Consider the following 22,018-nt stretch of genomic DNA (forward strand, 5'->3'; position numbering starts at 1 on the left):
CCTTCTGTATGTAACTGTAATAGTGAATTCAGTCTGCTCGGCCTTCTACGGTCTCCTACAGGGCTTTCTTAAATACCCTGTAGAGAAACAATGGTTTGTATGACAGGTCAGGTGGGGCCAGCTTCCTGCTTCTGATCTCCCACACTAATTGATGTCAGCAGGCCTCCCAGCAGCGGCTGCTTCCACATGGCACTCTACAGAGACCCAGCAGGGAGTTTCCACCCAGGTTAGCAGCGGCTCAGACAGACTGACTGCATCAGTTATATTCAGATCGTGTTGTCAAGCTTTCAAGTGTTTGGAGGGAAGCATCATTACACAGGAGTATGCTGTGTACCTGAGAGGGAAGAAGATTAACAAAAAGCAGTGAAGGGAATACAACCGAGAGAAGGCATGTTTTCCATATTTCGGCAAAGATAATATGGAAGAGATCTGCTTAAAGGAAGCTGTTTGATTCTATCTATTTGAATTGTTATCTATCAATCCTCTTCACAACTGAAGGAAAATCTGACTCTCAACTGTTTAATCTTCTCTACACAGTTGCCTGCAATTCTGTTTTTCAGTAGAGGTCTTGCATACCCAAACCCAGTATTAAGTACATTCTTACTCAAACAGAAATGTTAAAGCACCGTGCTTACATTTAAAGTACCTACGGCAAAAAACCTCTCTAAGCCTGCCGCACCTGAGCATACCTTTCTGCCCCAGGAACAAAGTCTTCTCAGAACAATTAGCTTTTCTTCTTTATTGCCAGTATGATACAGCTGAAGGTGATGAAAATCTTTGAGCATGTTTTACTTGAGCGTATAATATGGGCACTCTACAGAAGGCTGTAATGAAACGGCTGCTAGACAGATTAGTACAAAATCAATGAGTGACACTTATAAGATCACTGAGTTTTCACTGTTTTTACTGTTGTTTGATAGCATTTGTCAAACCCTGCAGAAATCCCTCCTGCCATCGTACTATGAACTTGTGCACTTCCTCTAACAAAGGAAGCAATGATCGACAGATGCTGACAAACCTCTTGATACCTTCGGCACCATTTCTTTAGCGCCAGCTTCCGGACAAAATCCACAAACAGCCTGTGCCCCTTGGCCTGACTGCTGGCTTCTAGTCTTTCCCAAATGGATCCTTTGAAAGGAGGTGGAATGCTCATGGACCAGCAATGCTGCCTACAGTACACAGTTTTCATTGTTCATGTTACTGCTGAGTAAACACCAAGATGTCATTTGTAGTCCTTTCCTTTGAAAGCCACAGAAACAGGAAAATGTTTTAAATGAACAATTGGAATTAGCGAGTCATCAAGAGGAACAGCATTAGAAAGAATTATTTTGTATTTCTGACCTTAAAGCATTCGTCTTGGTTGCTTTCTACAACAGGCAGCTAAGACGTGAGTGACAAGCGTATCTCAGCCACTTCTGGGATGGAGTGAAGACATAACCACTCGTAATTACTTGAGACCAGGAATGAAAAAGAACACAGTGAAACTACCCAGTCAGTGAAAGACTGGCATTTCTCAAACTGTTATTTACTCTTAAGTAAAAACCTTTCAACCCTGCTGATACCAGTGCTCCCTGGGAATAACTGCTTGCAAAAGGGTAAGGCTCTTACTAGGAGGCTGAAAGACGGACATTTCCAGCAACACCAAGCCCTGGAGCAGCAGCGAAGTATTAGGTAATACCGAGAAAGCCCTGGTCGTGGGGTTTGCTGAAGAGAGAAATACACTGAGAGGAGGAAGTGGCAGACAAAAAGCCCTTTTGCAATCTCAGAGCCTCCTGTGGAAATTCCCCACCTATGAGTAGTATTCATGCAGAAAAGCCAGCGTTCATATCCTCTGTTTACTTAAGCTCACAGGTACTAATCTCACCGGCCAGGCTTTTCCCAAGTTTTATTTCACTCCTTTGTCAGAAGCCACCGAACCATTTCCTAAAACGTTAATACATCAACGAGAAAGGGGAAAGCGGTGCCACTGCGGAACTGGGACAGGGCCTTCAAAGGCATGTTGTGATGCTGCTGAAGTCTACTGCTAGTTCGACCAAGTGACAGGCAGGAGCGTGCCACCTCATGTGCGCATGCACGTGCAGCTGCCTTGTGAAGGCACACTGCAGCATTGACATTCAGGCAGCAGGCTGGGAGCCAGCGTGGAGAGAAACAGCATCACACTAATTTCTTCCTTTTTTAATTAACATTTGTCAGACTTGGAGAGAAGCCCAGACCGCAAAATTTGGACACAAAATTCTAAGAGCTCAGAAGCTGGAAATGTTCACATACAGGCTCTTCATTTATAGTCTTTTTTTATAGGTCATGCAGAGATGACTTAATTGCTCTTACTGTAACTTACAATTAGCTGTACAGTGATTTTTTTTGTATGTCATGGTGCACAGCAGAGCTATGCTCCACCGAAAGTGACAATGTTTAATAGTAGGTGGGCATTTGTTTTCAAGAAGGAATTTTCCCTGCAGTGCCTCTCTTGCGGGTGGGGGAAGAAGAAAGCCTTTATTGCCATCAGCAGCAACGAGTGAGGGTATTATGGCCAGATCCAGGAGTTGTTTGTAACGGTTGGTGGTTTCTCAAATTGATGTGAACTTCTAGTTCACCTTCCTGCGCAGCACTTATCGATGCAAGCTCAATGATTACTTGTGTCATTACCAAAATACTGAATTCTTGACATACGATTGAAAGCCACTATTAAACTCTTGCCATTTCAATGCTAAGTCGCTAACTTTTCTCTATACAAGAACTGGATAAGGAGGTAAAAATACAGCACTTAATTTGCACTTTTTACCAGCACAGCACATAATATTCAGCAAATCATACCGTCTGCTGACATTAGAAGAGAATGGGGATTGGAATATTACATTTATTAAAGTTAGATGGTAATGCATACAACATCACTCTCAAACATCTTAAATGGCCTGTAAACAGCACCTCTGATAGGGTTCCAAGCACTAACGCTGCTTCCAGTTCCTAGCAGGGCACTTGCATCCTTTACATCCTAGCCTAGAGATAAGATAGCCCAGGGAAATCAGACATTGAGTCGTATTACGAGGTTCAAGGCATTTCGGAGCTGCAGAAACCCTGACAAGTAATAACGTTGCTAGTGTTCCTTTCCTGCAGCTTTGAGGAGCACATGCAGGAGAGTGAGCTGGTTACTGATGAGCCTTCCTCAGCCACACATTTCCGAGGGCCAAGTCTCCGCTCTCCCTGGAGCCACATAAGAGACTGAACTATTGCAGTCCTTACGGCAAGGACAAACCCCATGGCTTCTCTGACCAGATTCAAAACATGAAACTCCTCGTCCCTTCTGTGCTACTTCTGGCTCTGTCTACAGCCAGCTTCTATTGATGACGTGTAGCAGTCACACCATGCCTCCATGCTGATGTATTTCAGAGGATTGAAAACGTTAAAAGAGACCCTGGAAGGGGACAGCTGTATATAAAAGTTAACTCTACAAATAGTCCTATCTGTCCCAAATATTCCTCAGAGGAAGAGAGACTGTTCTATCGCACAGCACAGCTCCACATGCCTCCCTGCGAACGTAAGGACACCTTCGTTTTGTTGGTTTTCAGTTCTGACATTGCGTTAGATAATGAGGATGGATGAAAGACGTGAATCAAGTGATTTAATTTTAATGTGGCTTCTGCTTCCTGCGCTGATCTAGCAGTGGAATAATTACACAGATCATTGCTTTTTTAGAACAGCCTTTTAGGCTGCTTGCGACAGACCTCATTACTCCTCATGCTTTTAAGGAAGATGGTGTGGCCATTTGCTGGGTCAGTAAGACTCCTTTCAAAGCAGGGTCAAGTAGTTTTACTGTCCAAATAGGCAAATACCATTCTTTGCCAGATAACAATTAAGGGCCACATATCACTCTTGAGACAATAACAGAAGTGTCCTGCTTAGAGCAATGCAGTTTCAGATAGTACTGTGAAAAATCATGTTGATTAATTACATATAATTGGCACACTATTTTAGAATTACTTTGGCATAAAGGAGGACAGCTTTTCTTCTGGAGATTTTTCTGCCCCATTAGAGGGATTTTGGCCATGCTTGTCTCAACAGATTCACTTCTAATAGAATAAAAGGCTCAATTCATAAGAGAAGGTTTTTGATTAATTGTTTGTTATATTAGCATGAAGGAGTAGGGCTTGGGAGCGAGTATTTACATAAACAGCATTTATACAGCACAACATCTGCAATCAAAAAACACGAGCGAGCTGCTTTGCAGGCAATGCAGAAGGGGATTGCTTTATCTTAGGTTGAAGTAAACCCACTGTTAAAGTAAATATGCAATAGCAACACCATTTAACAAAGGGAACATGAATAATAACTTTTCTAATTTAAGCTGAATGTGGGAGGATATAGGTAGGCAGCAAAATAAGTTGAAAACCTATTTCCACTGTGATTCATAGAGATTTTCAGCAGTTGCTTGCATAGGTAAATTATAACAGTTGACATTCACAGTTTTTCACTTATTAAAATCTGATGGGCTTTTTTCTTTTGGTAATTGAAATACTGATGCGCAGCGAAGTTAAGAAACTGGCTCATGGTACCGCCTGTGTCAAGTGTCTTGGCTTTTAGACACAGAACTGCTCCACTGACTCTGCAAGATACCACTCACCTTTAGTGAGAGAAGTTATTTGTAAAGGCAGTGGAATTGCCTACAGAAGGAGGGGAGGATTTTAACATCACTGGAATTGTACCCGTATTGTCTGTGACTTATGAACAATGGCAACCAAAAAGATGTACTAGTAACTGAATAAGGTTATTTCCTTGTTCCACGGTCCTCCATTACCAATAATGTCTAGAATCACTCCCTACCTACACATTTACCAAGACAAAGGGAGCTCCCTGCTGCCATTCCATTTCCAGCACCTTCCTCCTACTTCTCATTCCGTATTACACAACTCAATTTGGCAACATTTTTCCTTAACAGAGATGAAAATTGGGTGTTCTGACTCAAGAACAGAAAACAAGAATAATCCAGGAATGTCCATGGAGCTCTACTACGTACTATAAATGAAAGCAGCTATTGACCCAGTGCTCACATGAAGTGATCCTGAGACATGATGACACATTATAAAGCCAACAGTAATTTTCAAACAGTGCTTTCCACCTTTGTTGGTCTTACATAGGTAGTGTTATCATTGGTTCTGCTAGAGACAGTGTAAAAATAAAACCATCCATAGCAATCTGCCTAGCGGACCACTCACAAAACCCAAGTGAGGAACAGGGTAGTTGTCCATTCGCACATTTGTGTAGGGCTGCCCTAGGAGCGTGCCAGTATCATCCAAACGTTAGTTTCTTGCTTAATTCATAAACTTACTTCAATTCAAAGCAACAATTTACTTGTATTTGCAACTGATACCAATTTTGACCCAGGCTTTTAGAAAGGGCAATGCTGTATTATTTCAATATCATCAGCTAAATACTTGATACTGAATGCACGTAAATGACAGTAATAGACACCAAAATTCCTTTCAAGTCCTTTGCAAGCAATTTGCTTTCAGCACTGTAGAGTATCAAGATTACAGGCTGTCAGTATCATTCTATAGACTTTCACACTACATAACATTCTCCAGTGAAGTAGAGAGGTTCATTAATAAGAATTTATTAGCATATTTGGAAGGGATCTGCAGTAAATCTTTACAGCACAAAGCTACAAATGGCTCCATGTTCAGTCCAAAGCGTGCGTGTTACTTCTTAAAAGGGCATGGCAAGCATCTTGTGAAAAATAAACAAGAAAGAAAGCTTTCCTCCCCCAACAAAAAGGAAACTTCTGAATTATCAAACAGCAGAAAAACTGTATTTTGGGCAAACCACGTCAGCTCCAAACAATTTTAATAGGCACCTACTGTGGCTTCTGGAATCATCGCTGCATGCATATCTCTAGCCATATTGGATTTCTCTTTCAGCTTTGACTGGAGTAATGTGTGTTCCATCACACCAATTTGTATGTCCATGTGAATGGTTTCTTGCTTCAGTTTTGTTAAGGCCTGTTTAATCTTCACTAGAGGAGCTGTTGAAAAAGAAATACGTATCTATAAACAGGGCAGTTCTGTCAGCTACTTCACACAAAAGCATTATTTTCTACAATTTACACCTTAAAATTGAAGAGCTGAAGGAACAAAAGGGCATTCTACTCCAAAGACATGGTTGCACTGATACGTCATTTTTAATATGCAAGATGCTTTAAAGATAGAAATAGGCGATGACAATTTTGCTGTCTTCTTGACATCTAAGATCTGCATAAAGATGTGCATCAACATTGAGACAGGTTTGTCAATGATGTGTTTTGCTCAGCTGAAAGCTTCATGCTGATACCTGACTTGCGGTTTGGTAGAGAACTGAAGTCACATTCACAACTTACCTGTGATAAGCTATTAAACTGGGTTGTGCTCCATACTTTGTTTCTCATCCCTCACTTCCCACTAATATCACCAGAGGGATGCTGCTGCTGCATCATAGTCCTCTGTAGATGTTATCCTGACCCCTTGGCCATGCCATAAGACAGAAAAGGTATTGCGAGGCAGGCAAGCAGCTCCTTTGCAGTGAAGCAAGAGCGCAGTAAATTTCCTTAAACAATAGCACTTACAACTACTTAACTGAATTAACTGTAATGGTTACAGTTAAATATGGATATAGCTTGCATATTTAGCCCTGCTGTAACATGCATCAATTTATTTCTGCATTCATACTCCTTCAACATTTGCAACAGAATGCATTTATCAGCAAAAACCCTCAAACAACCAAATCCCAAGCCTGAAACAAACGTTATGCAGTTTAAATATTAAATAAATCTAAATATCAAGACACCAAAAAGAGTTTTCTCACTGACTCCAGCCAGCCATAGTCAGGGAATCTAACAGCTACTGCCAGTAACTATTTTAGAGCAAAAGGGCTTGAACCTGTAATGCGATCGTTTCTCCCAGCGGGTTGATAACTACTCAAATAACTATTCCAAGCAGAGACAAACCCCTTGCTCTTTCTTCCAGTGTTTACAAATAATTTACCAAAGGGGGAGATCCTGGCATCTCTACCTTCTGCAGGCTTACGAAACCTTTTCAAAGAGGTTTAGACTCCTGATTGTCTTAGACACCTTTTACCATGTTAATACTGCTATTTCAGGCTAGTCACTCACTCGGGTCTAGTTTTGTTTTTCTTTTATAAAGGCCCAGTTATGTAACTGTCACTGAGAAAATGGGTGTTTGGTTTGAGGCAAAAACATACTTACCACCATCAGTCATACTGCTTCCTTTCTCTTCCGTTTCCTGCTTTACTCTTTCTAATGCTTCTGTAATCTGAAAATAGATAGTTTTTTTCTTAAACCAGATGAATTTCAAATAGAAAAAAAACCCCAGTATAAAGTTCTTTGCTGACTAACTGCATTAGTTAAAAATAAAACGAACTAATCTTTGTTGTTGTAAATGGAGGAACAATTCTTTTCAAAGATTAAGCAAAACTGAATTTCAATAAAACTATTGCCGTAAAAACTGCAGCAAAGAGAGTAGCAAGTTGGCCAAACAGCGTGGTGTTACTGACACTCTGCAGATCCCAAACCAGTGAAAACAGTGTAAGTGTTACAGTATGATGGGTGGAAGATTGGAAGCAATACCCCCACAGACATTCACATGTACATTTGTTGAATCTTGATTCGCCAAATGACCATGCCAGCTTTCCTTCTGGAAGCAAAAACACGTTATAAACCTGAAGTCATTGTAAAGTACTCTCTTTTTCAAGCTTAAAGAAGTGTGAAATAGAAAGAAGCTCTAATTATGCAGGATCCGTACACTCTGACATCTTTGCGAGAAAACTGATAAACTGCTGTATTACCCACTGCAGCTGGACTAGAGGGTTGCTTCCAACAGACCTGTTCTATTCTAACACATCTCAAACTTGGTTTACAATTTCCAGCACATTCTTACAGTGTAATCTCTTTTAGGTGACTATTTCACTTTATAACGTGTCCAATGAATAAAGTGGGGTTTTCAAACCCCCAAACAACAGAGCCATTAAAAATCTAATTTCTGAATTGGACAAAGGGTTGAAATATTTGTCAATCCGGCAATAGATGTGAACGAGATGCCACGAAACACTCGACATATGGAGGCAGCTAGGAAAAACCTGCGGATTTCTCTTTAAATTTGTCAGGGCACTGATTTAAAAAAGAACAACCAAAAAAACCCAAAAAACCCAAACAAAAACAAAGAAAAAACCCCCAACCTTCCCCCCCAAAAAAACAAACAGAAAACCAGTTTCAGGTATTAAGATAATTTGACTAATACAGAAAAGTTACCATTTAGTCAAATATTTGCTTTTAAGTGCTTGGAAGAGGAAAGGTTCAAATGATTCATTTTAACTAAAAAGAAGAGTTAAACTTTTCTTCTTACAAAGAATTTATGGCCACAACTTGATTAATCCTCAGTAATCCTAGGATACATGTTCTAAAATACGGAACATTTACCATCTTTTACAAACGGAGGAAATTAAGATCTCACAATAGTTTGCCCAATTCACAAGCTCAAAATCAATGGCAGCCCGGGTTTAAACATCAGGGACTGGACTATATCGCATGCACTAAACAAACAGATTAACAGAGAATAAATCAGAAAGAGCCGAGTGCATACAACTGCAAACACTAAATACCAACTCTGTTTTAAAATAAGCAAAAGAAAGATGTGTTTTACCTCAGAGAGCACTTTAATCCTTTCAGTTACTCCTCCACTTCCCTCCTGGTACTTCTCTTTAGCCTGGAAAGAAACAGGTTTTTTGCTGTAACGACATAGCTGAAGAAATGCAGGCAGCTTAGAGAGAACACCCAAATTTGCTCTCACACATCCCAATTCTAGAAACTCTCCCACAAAGTCCCAATGACGTTTATAGCATTACACATATGACAGGCCAGGCCTGAAACATCAGCCCCTGTAACGACTGTCTTTCTTTTTGAAGGATTCTTTAATTTCATTAAAGCAGTTTTAAGACTTGCGATAGTCCTAATACACACAGAATAAATACGTTTTCCAATCATTTACATGAGGGAATAAACGTAATTTACCAGACTACAGGCAGAATTGAGTCCTGCAAACCAAGAACACTCCTTTGTCAACAGCAAATTATGATCTTGCAGTTTCTTAAAGTTTAACAGTAAGGCAAACAGAAAGCACAAAAGGTCAAATCCTGTTAGCCTTATTTTGACATCACACCCGCGAACAGGAGGGCTAGCCAAATGGCAGCTTCTGCAGGCCTCCTACCTAGGGGATCAAAAAGCTTCTCAAACAGCACTCTTTTGGCATAAAAATCAAATGAAGCGAAGAAGTAATCAGAGTGCTTTGTGCACATTAGCACAAGTAATCAATGTGAAAGATGAGTGCTGGACTAAGACTGTAGTTTTCCCACTCATCACAGATGGGTGAACTTCACAGGGAAAGCAGAACTAGCAATTTACTAGCTGCTCAAGATTGGCAACAGATTTACGTATTATCCAGGCAAAATCCCCATTTACTTTCCCCTGTAGAACAGTTGAATAAAAACTGCTAGTTTAGCTGAAAACTATATAATTTGACAGAAAATTAACATTTCCTCTGCTTTAAATCCAACACAATTCACCAGCTAAGTCTTCTTTGCCTTCACTCTTACTTAATAGCAAGTTAATACTAGAGAAGGCAACAACAAAAGATCAGTGCATTACCTCACTCAGCAAGGCTTGCGCTGAACGGTACTCTTGAACCAAGTGCTCCAGCTGATTGTTGATGTACTTTTCCCTGCTATTGATCTTTTCCAATGTTCTGCTGATTTCATTATGGAGTTTGTCAAGGTAACCCTAGAAAATCATACTGTGAGTTGAGAGCATACAGATAATACACAAAAGGGCATTAGAATGGTGCTGTAATTACGAAAGGATAAGGAAACCTACAAGTGAGAGAGGAAAATAGTACAGCAATGCTGTGTTTGGCCAACAAAAGATTATTCCTAATGTGTTCTAGTTTGCCCACATCAAAACCATGTATTTCAAGCTCTACTGCTTCCATCTCTCACCCTCCATTAATTATAAATGTCAATGACAGTAAGTTAGTCTAACAACAGCATTTGACCTATTAGATTTTATTTACCAGCACTTGTTTTCAGATTGTATTGCTGTAGTATTCTATTTTACCCTCTGTAGCCAGGATGTACTTACGATAATGCGTACGTTAAAGAACCCTAATATCTCTCTTAAACCTCACATATACAACTCTTTCCCATCAGGTATTTTGCCAGTCCCACTGTCCCTAATCACCATTACTGTGTTTTACAGTGTTAGAACGGAGGAAAAAAAATCAGTCTAGTTTTAACAGCTATCAAATTAAAGAGGAAAGAAAACCACTGACAGAGCAGTGAAATGTTCTGCACATACAAGACATACCCTAGTTTCTTTCAAAGAAGATTCAATTCCATCCTTATGCTGATGCATTTGATCTACATGAATCCTCCAATCCTGAAAAAGATGCCACAAAGTAAAACATAGGTCAGTACAACTTTTATCTTTCTCTGGTTACTAAACAAAGGCTGGTATGCAAGGCAGGATGAGTTCTCTTTTATACTATTAGCATGCATCATACTGCCTGTGCCATGTTCATACCCAGAGGCACTTGCTTAATGTGACACAATTTACAAACCTCCTAAATGTCACACGTGACACTCAGATCCATACACAAACACTGACATCTCTCTAACACCACAGTAGCTATGCTTTTTGGAGTCTGTTTGATCTTCGTGGGCCTATTTCTGTTTGAAACCGCTCTGGGCACAAATATTGAAACTACTGATTACAGCTGCACGAGTTCACCTTATTCTTAGACAGAATGAGTGCTTCAAATGCCCAGCAACTACCAGTTCCAGATCTTCCTTTTCTACTCAGCCCATATTATTACCAGGAGAGATAGGAAAGAAATGACAGAGGCACAAATACCTGAACTTGGTTTTTGATAGTGGGACAAAATTAGGATCAGGAAAATTACTTTTAGCTTCTAGGTCACAGGAATCATCCATGGGCCCAGGGATGGGGGATGAGAAAAGCTGCTGGATTAACTTAAAGGTGGCATCTTTCACATAGAAATCAATCCCAGTTCCCAAGGTTTGTGACCAATTTTTCCTTATCAGTGCAAACTTTTTACACCTCCCAGACCCAAAGCACAGCTGCAGACAGACTCAAGGGTTCAAAATGAAGCAGAGCAGCAGCACTGCTGAATTACTGCTATTTCAATATTGTGTTTCTGAACACACTAAAAACTGTTTTTCAGGTTTTTAAGGTTTTGGCACTGTACTGGTCTAGGTGTGGAAAAACCCCAAATCAAAAGCAACTCATGTTAATAAATCCGTATCACTTGAAATCAAACCTCAGGAGACTCTCTTGTAAAACAGGCACTGTAAGGATAGGTGGAAAGGGACAGTGTTTGCTCCAGTAGGATTATCTGGTGAAGGACTTTGTCAAAAAGGATGGCAAGCAAAACAGAGAGGCACAAAACTGACTGACAAACAATAACGGAGGCAGCAACAAGAAATAAACCTGGCCACTTACAATAATGGAAAAGGGCATGGGTACGATGATGTTTGTATCAGTACAATTATCTGATCAAGGACCTTATCAAAACGGGATGGTAAGGAAAGGAGGGAGGGGAAAAAAACAAACCTAGGGAGAACCAAACCTATTGAGAAACAAAGCTCATCAGTTACGCTAGCTGATGGGCTGGATAGAAGCTGCAAGCATCACTTCAAAGAAGGTGAACCTGGCCCTTGTAACTAGTAAGAATGCAAGCCTGCAGGTTCTGGATATTCTGGAGAAGGGCAGGGTTGGTGCAACTATGCAAGCTGATGAAGCAACATGCAGGTGAAGGGGCCTGGTGAGGAACAAAGCAGGGAAAAGAGGGGTACAAGAGAGGCTGGTCACATGTTAACTGTTGCCAGTCATTCCACTTGTCTGACTGAGCCCTGTGCCTGGTCACTGCAGTCTGGCTCATCTTCTTATTAAATCTTTAAAACTACATTTATGTGCAGTCACACTCTCTATCCCATGTGTGTATGAGTGCTGCAATGTCTTAAGTGCCAGCGGCTGGCGAGAGGGCATATGGGGCCAGCAACTGGAATCAGGCCAGGCCTGTAGGTGCCCTAAGCCTGTGGTGTCTGCAGGCAGAGTGGCGGATCTTGGCGCCAGCTGCAGGAGCAGGTGAGGATCCTGGCCACCAAGGCAGGACTGGCATGTATCCCAAAATCCAGGTACTGGGAAGGACCAGTGTGAGGGAAGCAAATATGGGACTCAGAGCCAGCAGCTGGAGTGCGACTGCAGGTCACCAGCCTGTGTTGCTGGTGCCAACTTCTGGGGTGGGGACAGGCAAGTGTTTGCATTGTCCCTAAACCTGCTGTGCATGCATAAAATTCAAGAGCAGACTTAAAACTGTCAAGTAGTAGGCCCTATATGCAGGCCTGGATATGAGCCAGGCACAGGGGACCCACAAATGTAGTGCCCTTCAGCTGAGAACATGAGTGTGTCCATTTGTTTGCTGGCAAGCATCAAGCTGGAGTAGCCAAAAGCAGAAGAGCAATGAAAGAGTTAAGAACGCCCAGGATCCAGGCAGGAGGATCAGACAGAGAAAAAGACCATAGCTGAGTGAGCCATGAATATGCATGTGTGCATGTGCTTGTGAATCTAGAGAGAAGGCAGGGTATGCTTTCACTACTGAACTTCAATCTTAATTAGCTGAAGAGGAGGAAGAAGGCTTGGCTGCCTATACTTGTATTTTATGGGAGCCCTACAAGTGCTGCTGAAGACAGCGCCTTGTTTGTGGCAGTCTGTGTAGCTGGCCATGTCAAGGTCTTTTGTGTCTCTGTGTGATACATGCTTGCCTTCACTACCAGTTGAACCTGCAAAAACAGGAAGGAAGCAGCAGCTGCATCCATCACTCTGGGATGGGGACCCATGAGTCCCCAGGCACACAGGGCTGGGCTGCAGCACCTGAGCAATAGGAATTCCTGATCCTGGAGCTTCTGGAGGGTACAGCTACTTAAAGGGTACAGGTAAGGAACAAATCCTTGCTTAAAACAGCTGCAAGCTCCTGCAGTTCCACTGATTTGAAGTGAGGCTATTCGCCTGCATAGGACACACACAGAACTACCAAAGCTCTGGTGTTTCTGTCTCTCTAACTCAGAAGAGCACAGCCGAACACCTCCAACAGCTGTTCAGCCCAGAAGGTTCCCTCACTATGTGCTGTTGTGCATGACAGCACAGAAGCTAGAAAGAGAAGAATCCTCTTTTCACGTTCATTTATGTATATTCCTTAAAGCCATTAAACTGGAGGCCAGGAAACCTCAGTTCTTACAGTGGCTTTAATTTTCCCTGTATGTCCCTATTACAGTTTTAATTTCTTACTGTGAGAATCAAGTACCGTGTTCTCTGTAATGGATGGGCTTGCCAAGAATCACAGAAAGGTGGCTCAAACCAGGCAATTCTTCATGTGAAAGCATGCAGTATAGTGTAAAACAGGCAAGCAGTTTAGCAGACAGTTGAGAGCTTACCCTATTTTTGGTAAGATAATTATCTTTCATTGAATTTTGTACCAATGCTGCAGATTGCTCCAACACCCCAAATAGCAGATCACTAGAAATGAACAGTTTCGATGCTGCACTGATCTGTGTATGCTATACAAGCTCCTAGAAAGAGTGAATACGGCAATGCCAGGAGTATGCCCTAGGTTTGCCAAAGATAAACGAGTATTTCTAAGATGCTCATTCTAGACTCATTGAAATAGGTTACGGAGAGAAATGCACATTTCTAAGAGGTAGGTATCTGGATAGGTCAGTAAAATCAGTTCAAAAAGCGCCGACTCCTTTTTGCTAAACCTATGGAGAGCCCGTGATGACTAGATCAGAGGTACAGACCTACTTTCTTGTCACGTAAAGTTCAGCAAGATGAATTCCGTACAATCAACATTTCATCTGGTTGACAAGCGGAACAGTTTGAAGATAAGCAGCTCATCAGCTCTCTTGCAGGAAGATGTTTGAATCATCATCAGCTGCTAAACTGGACTGATGGTATAATTTTTCAAAGTGTGAATACCTTGGAAATGTTGAACAATTTAAGAAGTTTCCACAGAATGAATACATGGAAATAAATACATAGAAATAAGGTGCCCTGGCAGCAGCAGAAACAAGAATTCTTATATAATAAGAACCTACTGAAAATTATTGCTTCCAGGGTCAAAGTAAATAACAACGGTTTTGACAAGATAGTACTGCAGAGCCCTTTATTCACAATATTTGGCACAGCAAAAGAAAAAATGATAAGGAAACAACATTGATTGAAATCATGCTTTAATCGCCATGTGTACACGCACAAATCCATTCTCACATACCTTGTTGTCAGTCCTGACTGTAACTTTCAGCTGTGGAAGCACACGTTCCACTTCCAGATTCCACTCTACTGCATCTGTCGTGGACTCTAAAATCTCTTCATGCTTTGGCGTGTCATTCACGTCCTGTGTAAAAATCACAAAGTTTACATACAAAGTATCATCGTTTTGATCAGTGAGAGCTATTAGAAATCATGTTACAATAGGTTACAGTATTCACATTCAGAAAATATGTTTATATCCAGAATGATGTAACAGATTTGTAAACAGTCTTTATTAGCTTTCTTTGAATGCATAAGGATTAGTAATCAAAATATTTTCTCATCGAAGAAAACGGAAAAGAACCAAATGTGTATAATAAGAAATTACAATAAATAGCAGAAATAGCTGGGGGCGGGTTGTGTGTTAGGGTGCTGAGGCACTGGAATGGGTTGCCCAGGCAGGTTGTGAGTGCTCCATCCCTGGAGGTGTTCAAGGCCAGGTTGGATGAAGCCTTGGGTGGGGTGGTTTAGTGTGAGGTGTCCCTGCCCATGGCAGGGGGGTTGGAACTGGATGATCTTGAGGTCCTTTCCAACCCGAACTATTCTATGATTCTATGATTCTAAACAAATACCACACTTCCCTAAAAGTCTGCAATAATTTCTTGCAAATGTTTCCATCAACCTTGCAGTGATTTCAGTTTAGAAACTGGTTGCACATTTCTGTTTCAAATAAGCTGATGCATTTCAGTAGGAATGCTTTGCCAAGTTTAGACTATAGAAAGATTTTTTTCAGACTCAAATACAACAGAAAGAAATTGCTGCTATAGATGTCAAAATCTCAACAGAGAGGACTGCTGGTAACAACTTACTGATCCATACGTTTGTCCCTTTAGAACATTCAGGTCAATAAAATTTTCTTCATTGTCTGACTCTTCTTCCTTAAGAAAAGTTGCAAAGTAAAACTTCAGTAAGTAATGAGCAATCTTCCTCCATCATTTCATTGTGCAGGAGCACAGGACAAGGCGCATTAAATTCTGTGTTTCTGAACAAAACAAGACGTGAAGTATTTATGGCAAATGGAGTTTGCATTTACTTAAAATCTCATGAGGAGACAATATCTGGGACAAGGTGCAAGATAAAAGCTAGCCCACATTTCCCTCAGGGAAAGTGTTCTGAAGGCACATTATTTAAAGACTAAACCAACGCAAACCTAAGCCCTCTCACATCAAATGGGCCATTATCAATAGCTGGATGGTAACTGTTATTTCTTATGGGTTTCTGAAAGCTCTGCATTAAAAATAAAACCAAAGCAAACCACAACGAGACGCAAACATAGTTTTCAAGATGTTTTTTGCACCACATCTTTGGAGCTACAGAATGATGCCACATTTTAAGCACACAAAATGATACAATTCAAACTGAGGCAATCGATTTTGTTCTCTTGCCCATGATGCTACACACTGGGCTGATGGCTTTATAGAATTCTCTATTATAGTCTCAAAATTGCATTTCTCAGTGACCACAATCAGCTCAGAGACCATCACTGCATAAGTAAAGTCAAAGGCGCTATTTCTGTGCATTGCTCTCTGTTTATACTGAATGTCACCTACCATTTTATCATGCACACACTTCACCCTTATACATGTTGTCCTTCTGTAGTTCTTCTGTGAACTGTCTTTTCCACCAAAGTCAAATTCCATCATCCACCTCCTTTCTAGACAAATCATGAAAGCTGCAATAACACAGGTCTTAAGTAGAACCCTTCATGACTCAGTTAGTAAAAACCTGGGAGCTTATTCCTCTATGTTACCTCCGTTTTAAGTAACAGGGAACACTTAATTTTCTGCTGGCACGTTTGCCCTCAGTCCCCTGAATACCTGCAAGAAATTAATGGCGACTTGACTGGGACTATCTTTTGCTTAAGGGGCAATATATATTTGTGCAGCACTTAGAAGAACACACTGCAACACTACCATAACAAGAAGACTACCTGTCAGAACTGAGAAACCAAACTGTGCAGATCTCCTGGCACACCCAGCCTCACTGGTTAATGCTTTTCTACCTAAAATGGACTACTCAATCCCTAAGATTTAACAACACTAGGCTTGTCTCTGTCAGCCACATCAGTTTTAGTCAGAAGAATCAAAACCAAAGCACAATCAATGAACCTCATTGTTAGAATTTAACTATTAGAAATACTGCTAAATTCAATCACGGGTACAGCTAATACATCCAGGACACATCAATATATTGGCAGCAACAATGGACTGGTGAAAAAATTTACTCTGGCATATAATTAATATCCATAGAGCCATTAGGGGCCCTAAAAAGTGATGATCCACTTGGCATAAACCTAGCTCAACAGTTTCATTAACTTACAAACTCGGAAAAGCTAACAGAGGTGAGAGCAAATCCAGAAGTTCTTTGAAGGGTTTCAGCTGTGCCTTAGTTAACTGTTTCATCCCCACTTCCCAATTTAAACAGCTTAGACCTTAATGAGGCACAGAAAAGAGCAGACTGAAGGCTGTTTTCATATTTATAGCTTTTAGCCAACAGCTTGCATTTCGGAGGCTGGTCAGACACGCAATACAGAATGTCTCTTACTCTTCTTAGAATTATTCAAGACCTTTTCCTGTGGAGACTCCAAAGCTGATAAAAATGAACTCAGACATCCACGTCACAGTATCTGCGTGTTGTCTGAAAGCTAGGAATAAAAGGCTGGAATTTGTTTGGGCTGATAAAATTGAGAGGAATAACCCAATACATAGGAAAAGTGTGAGGAGAGGAAGAAGAAGAGGGAACAGTTGATGTTGCATTCCTGTAGACTATTGTGGCTTATAAATTTGGGCTATAATCAAAACGATATGACAACATTACTGGTGCTTTATTTCCAACTTTTATGACCTTTCATTTTTCCCAAGCAGTTGAAAAATGTAAACTCAAAAAATGGGATAATTGTGGCATATTCTACCCAGTATTGCTAGGCCTTAACATTCCAGAAAACTGATGTCTCCTCAACTTATTTACTGACACAGCAAGTGAGCACTCCCAGGCTCACAGCTTTCAGTCTTTTGGTTTTCATCTACATTTATTTTGCAAAGATTCATCAGCTTTTGGAGAAATCAGATGTGAAACCGACTTCCTTTTGTAATTTTCACTTTTATCTTCAACTAACTTCCTCTTCAGAAACATCTTAAGTCAGCAGTAAAAAGACTCACTTCAAGACTGACAGAAGCCTGTGAAAAAAACAATGTCTTGTGATCACACTGTGCTACCAGTTTACAGTGAGATTCCATCTCTCATAAAAAATACTCTTCTGAGAAAGTCGAACAGCAAGAAACAAACTTCTGTTCAACATCTATCCAGCAGTAAGTCATATTTGAACGTACAGGTATATTTCATAGGCTTCTTCCTAGACAACTTCACTGTAATTATTACAGATAAAAAGGAATAAATAAAACAGCTGATCCTCAAACATTGCCATCCTGTTGGTAGAAAGTATTTCAAAGGACACAGAAAGGCTTATTCAGCAGAGTGGATGATGGGATATTACCACTCCATTAATGGGATATACAGGGATGAGATGCCATGACCTTTGTCTACAGAAACAGTTCTGCAACCTTAACTTAGGTCTTTGTTGATGTTTTTAAACAAATGCTCCCTTTCCAGTAGTTCTTTTCCATCTACTCTGTTCCCAGAACTTTAGACCGACTAAGTACCAAAGTTAATGTTTCCTATTTCACTGAAATCTGAGTTACAATAGTGAGCACTCTATTAAGTAAGTGCTGGACAAATTTTACCAAATATTAGCCAATTCTGTAAACAGGGATTGAAATTTGATTTAACATCAACAGCTTGTATCGGTAGAAAACAAACAAGGACATGGAACTGTTGGAACAAGTCCAGAGGAGGCCACGAGGATGATCAATGGCTGGAGCACCTCCCATAGGAAGACAGAATCACACAGAATCACAGAATCCCAAGGGTTGGAAGGGACCTAAAAAGATCATCTAGTCCAACCCCCCTGCAAGAGCAGGGTAACCTACAGTACATCACACAGGAACTTGTCCAGGCGGGCCTTGAATATCTCCAGTGTAGGAGACTCCACAACCCCCCTGGGCAACCTGTTCCAGTGCTCTGTCACTCTTACAGTAAAGAAGTTCTTCCTGATGTTAACGTGGAACTTCCTATGCTCCAGTTTACACCCATTGCCCCTTGTCCTATCACTGGATATCACTGAAAAAAGCCTCGCTCCATCATCCTGACACCTACCCTTTACATATTTGTAAACATTGATGAGGTCACCCCTCAGTCTCCTCTTCTCCAAGCTAAAGAGACCCAGCTCCCTCAGCCTCTCCTCATAAGGGAGATGTTCCACTCCCTTAATCATCTTTGTGGCTCTGCGCTGGACTCCTTCAAGCAATTCCCTGTCCTTCTTGAATTGAGGGGCCCAGAACTGGACACAATATTCCAGATGCGGCCTCACCAAGGCTGAGTAGAGGGGGAGGAGAACCTCTCTTGACCTACTAACCACTCCCTTTCTAATGCACCCTAAGATGCCATTTGCCTTCTTGGCCACAAGAGCACATCGCTGGCTCATGGTCATCCTCCTATCCACCAGGACCCCCAGGTCCCTTTCCCCTTCACTACTTTCCAGCAGGTCAACCCCCAACCTGTACTGGTACATGGGGTTGTTCTTCCCCAGATGCAAGACTCTACACTTGCCCTTGTTAAATTTCATCAAGTTTCTCCCCGCCCAACTCTCCAGCCTGTCCAGGTCTCGCTGAATGGCAGCACAGTCCTCTGGTGTGTCAGCCACTCCTCCCAGTTTTGTGTCATCAGCAAACTTGCTGAGGGTGCACTCAGTTCCCTCATCCAGGTCATTGATGAAAATATTAAACAGCACCGGTCCCAGCACCGACCCCTGAGGAACTCCACTAGTCACAGACCTCCAGCTAGATTCTGCGCCATTGACCACAACTCTCTGCCTTCTTCCTTTCAACCAGTTCTCGATCCACCTCACTACTTGATCGTCAAGCCCACACTTCCTTAGCTTATCTATGAGGATGCTGTGGGAGACAGTATCAAATGCCTTACTGAAATCAAGAAAAACTACATCTACCGCTCTACCATCATCCCTCCACCTAGTCACTTCCTCATAGAAGGCTATAAGGTTGGTCATACATGACTTCCCCCTCATAAAACCATGTTGGCTGTTCTTAATGACCCCCTCATCCTTGATATGCCTAGTGATGGAGTCAAGAATAAGTTGTTCCATCACCTTTCCAGGGATGGAGGTAAGGCTGACCGGTCTATAATTACCCGGGTCCTCCTTCTTGCCCTTCTTATAGATTGGTGTGACCTTTGCCATCCGCCAATCCTCAGGCACCTCGCCCGTTTCCCACGACTTACCAAAGATGATGGAAAGTGGCCTAGCAATGACCTCCGCCAGCTCCCTCAGCACCCGTGGGTGCATTCCATCCGGACCCATCGATTTACAGATGTCCAGATTGCATAGCTGATCCCTAACCCAATCCTCATCTACCAAAGCAAACTCCTCCTTTGTCCTGACTCCTTCTGGGGCTATAGAAATCCGGGGCCCTCGGGGAGAGTCTGCAGGAGTAAAGACAGAGGCAAAGAAGGCATTCAGCACCTCTGCCTTCTTTATATCCTCTGTCTCCAGGGTACCCACTTCGTTCAGCAGTGGGCCTATATTGCCTCTTGTGTTAGTTTTATTTGCTATGTATTTGAAGAAGCCCTTTCTATTGTCTTTAACCCGACTAGCAAGATTGAGTTCCAAGGAGGCCTTAGCTGTCCTAATTGCCTCCCTACATCCTCTAACAACTGTCCTATATTCCTCCCAAGCGGCCAGCCCCTCCTTCCATAATCCATAGATTCTCCTTTTCCACTTGAGTTTGCCCAGCAGCTCCTTGTTTAACCACGCCGGTCTCCTAGATCCCTTACTTGACTTCCTACTTATTGGGACGCTCCGATCCTGAGCTTGGAAGAAGCGGTCCTTGAATGCTAACCAACTATCTTGAGCCCCTTTACCGCCTAGTACCCTTTCCCATGAGACTTCCCTTAGCAGTTGACTGAAGAGGCCAAAGTTGGCCCTTCGGAAATCCAGAACTGTGGCTTTGCTAGGTATTCTATTCCTCCCACACAGGATCCTAAATTCCACCATCTCATGGTCACTGCAGCCAAGGCTGCCATTGACCGTCACCACTTCGACCAAACCCTCCTTGTTGGCGAGTACTAAATCTAGCAGCGCTGCTCCCCTAGTTGGTACGTCCACCATTTGCATTAAGAAATTATCATCAATGCACTCGAGGAACCTCCTAGACTGTGAATGACTGGCTGTGTGAGTCTTCCAGCAAATATCGGGGTAATTAAAGTCCCCCACGACGACTAAGGCATGTAGTCGCGAGGCTACTTCCAGTTGCCTGTAGAAAGCCTCATCAACTCCTTCGTCCTGATCAGGAGGTCTGTAATAGACCCCCACAACTGTATCACCCGTGCCAGTCAGCCCCTTGATTCGTACCCAAAAAACAACAACCAGGAAGGCTGAGGAAGTTGGGGCTGTTCAGCCTGGAGAAGAGAAGGCTCCGTGGGGACCTCAGAGCAGCTTCCAGTACCTGAAGGGGGCCTATAGGGATGCTGGGGAGGGACTCTTTGTCAGGGACTGTAGTGACAGGACAAGGGGTAACGGGTTAAAACTTAAACAGGGGAAGTTTAGATTGGATCTAAGGAGGAAATTCTTTCCTGTTAGGGTGGTGAGACACTGGAGTGGATTGCCCAGGGAGGTTGTGAGTGCTCCATCACTGGCGGTGTTCAAGGCCAGGTTGGACAGAGCCTTGAGTGGGATGGTTTAGTGTGAGGTGTCCCTGCCCATGGCAGGGGGTTGGAACTGGATGATCTTAAGGTCCTTTCCAACCCAAACTATTCTATGATTCTATGAATTCTGAATCTATGTAATTTGAATGTATGGTTAGATTCCACTTCACTTTAACTATAAATGCACATAAGAACATATGGTCTCTCCCAAAGAGTTAATAACCTTATCTGAAAGGAAACAGAGAAACTCTGCAGGAAAGCTGATGATGCAGGAGTGGAGATACAGGAAAAAAAAGGCAACTGAACCGCAAATAGAAAAGACTTCTTAAATAAAGATGAACAAAACGAGCTAGGAGTAAATATTTCCTCATAGTTGAGCAATTACAACCAAAACCAGCCAGGTAAACCTACCACAACATCCTCTTCAAGCTTATTAAGTGTTAATTCTGCCTCATCTTCTGTTATTTCTTCTTCTTCTAGCTCTTCTGTTGGATATGCTGGCCTGAGTAATTTCAAAGGACAACAGAGCTTTTAAACACAGTAAATGATAAATACCTCTGTAAATTGCTCCTAAGCGAACAAACCATTTTATGAGAAGTAGGGATGATTTGGAATATGACTAGACAAGTGATTAGTGCCTCGTAGTTAAATAAAACTAACAGAATTAATTAACAGTCTTTGTTTATCTGTCTTAAAAGTAAGGGTTAGTTACTATTCCAAGCAGTACAGTACATTCATGCTACACAGGCATCTGAGGAGTAACTTGTGATTTCTTTTCTCTTTTGGTCTAACCTCTTAAAATTCAAGTGCAAGTCATCACAGACT

General features: G+C 41.8%; 1 protein-coding gene across 7 annotated transcripts in view; it reads right to left on the reverse strand.

Moving 5' to 3' along the window:
• The window catches only part of IFT57 (intraflagellar transport 57), a 40,542-nt gene that overhangs the window by 14,927 nt on the left and 3,597 nt on the right, over positions 1-22,018 (reverse strand). For 3 of the 7 annotated variants that reach the window (XM_065675968.1, XM_065675965.1, XM_065675967.1), the window contains exons 4-11: positions 21,605-21,695; positions 15,229-15,297; positions 14,382-14,504; positions 10,400-10,471; positions 9,686-9,817; positions 8,685-8,747; positions 7,232-7,298; positions 5,853-6,016 (exon numbers count right to left, since the gene is read on the reverse strand). In XM_065675968.1, coding sequence (XP_065532040.1) covers positions 5,853-6,016; positions 7,232-7,298; positions 8,685-8,747; positions 9,686-9,817; positions 10,400-10,471; positions 14,382-14,504; positions 15,229-15,297; positions 21,605-21,695 — 781 coding nt within the window. Of the gene's footprint in view, positions 1-241; positions 335-887; positions 1,240-1,279; positions 1,451-5,852; positions 6,017-7,231; positions 7,299-8,684; positions 8,748-9,685; positions 9,818-10,399; positions 10,472-14,381; positions 14,505-15,228; positions 15,298-21,604; positions 21,696-22,018 lie in introns of those variants that run through there. The other 4 variants (XR_010612048.1, XM_065675963.1, XM_065675966.1 and 1 more) reach the window with 4 other exon arrangements.

This window comes from Lathamus discolor, chromosome 4 (genome assembly GCF_037157495.1).
Source record: "Lathamus discolor isolate bLatDis1 chromosome 4, bLatDis1.hap1, whole genome shotgun sequence".
Taxonomy (NCBI): domain Eukaryota; kingdom Metazoa; phylum Chordata; class Aves; order Psittaciformes; family Psittacidae; genus Lathamus; species Lathamus discolor.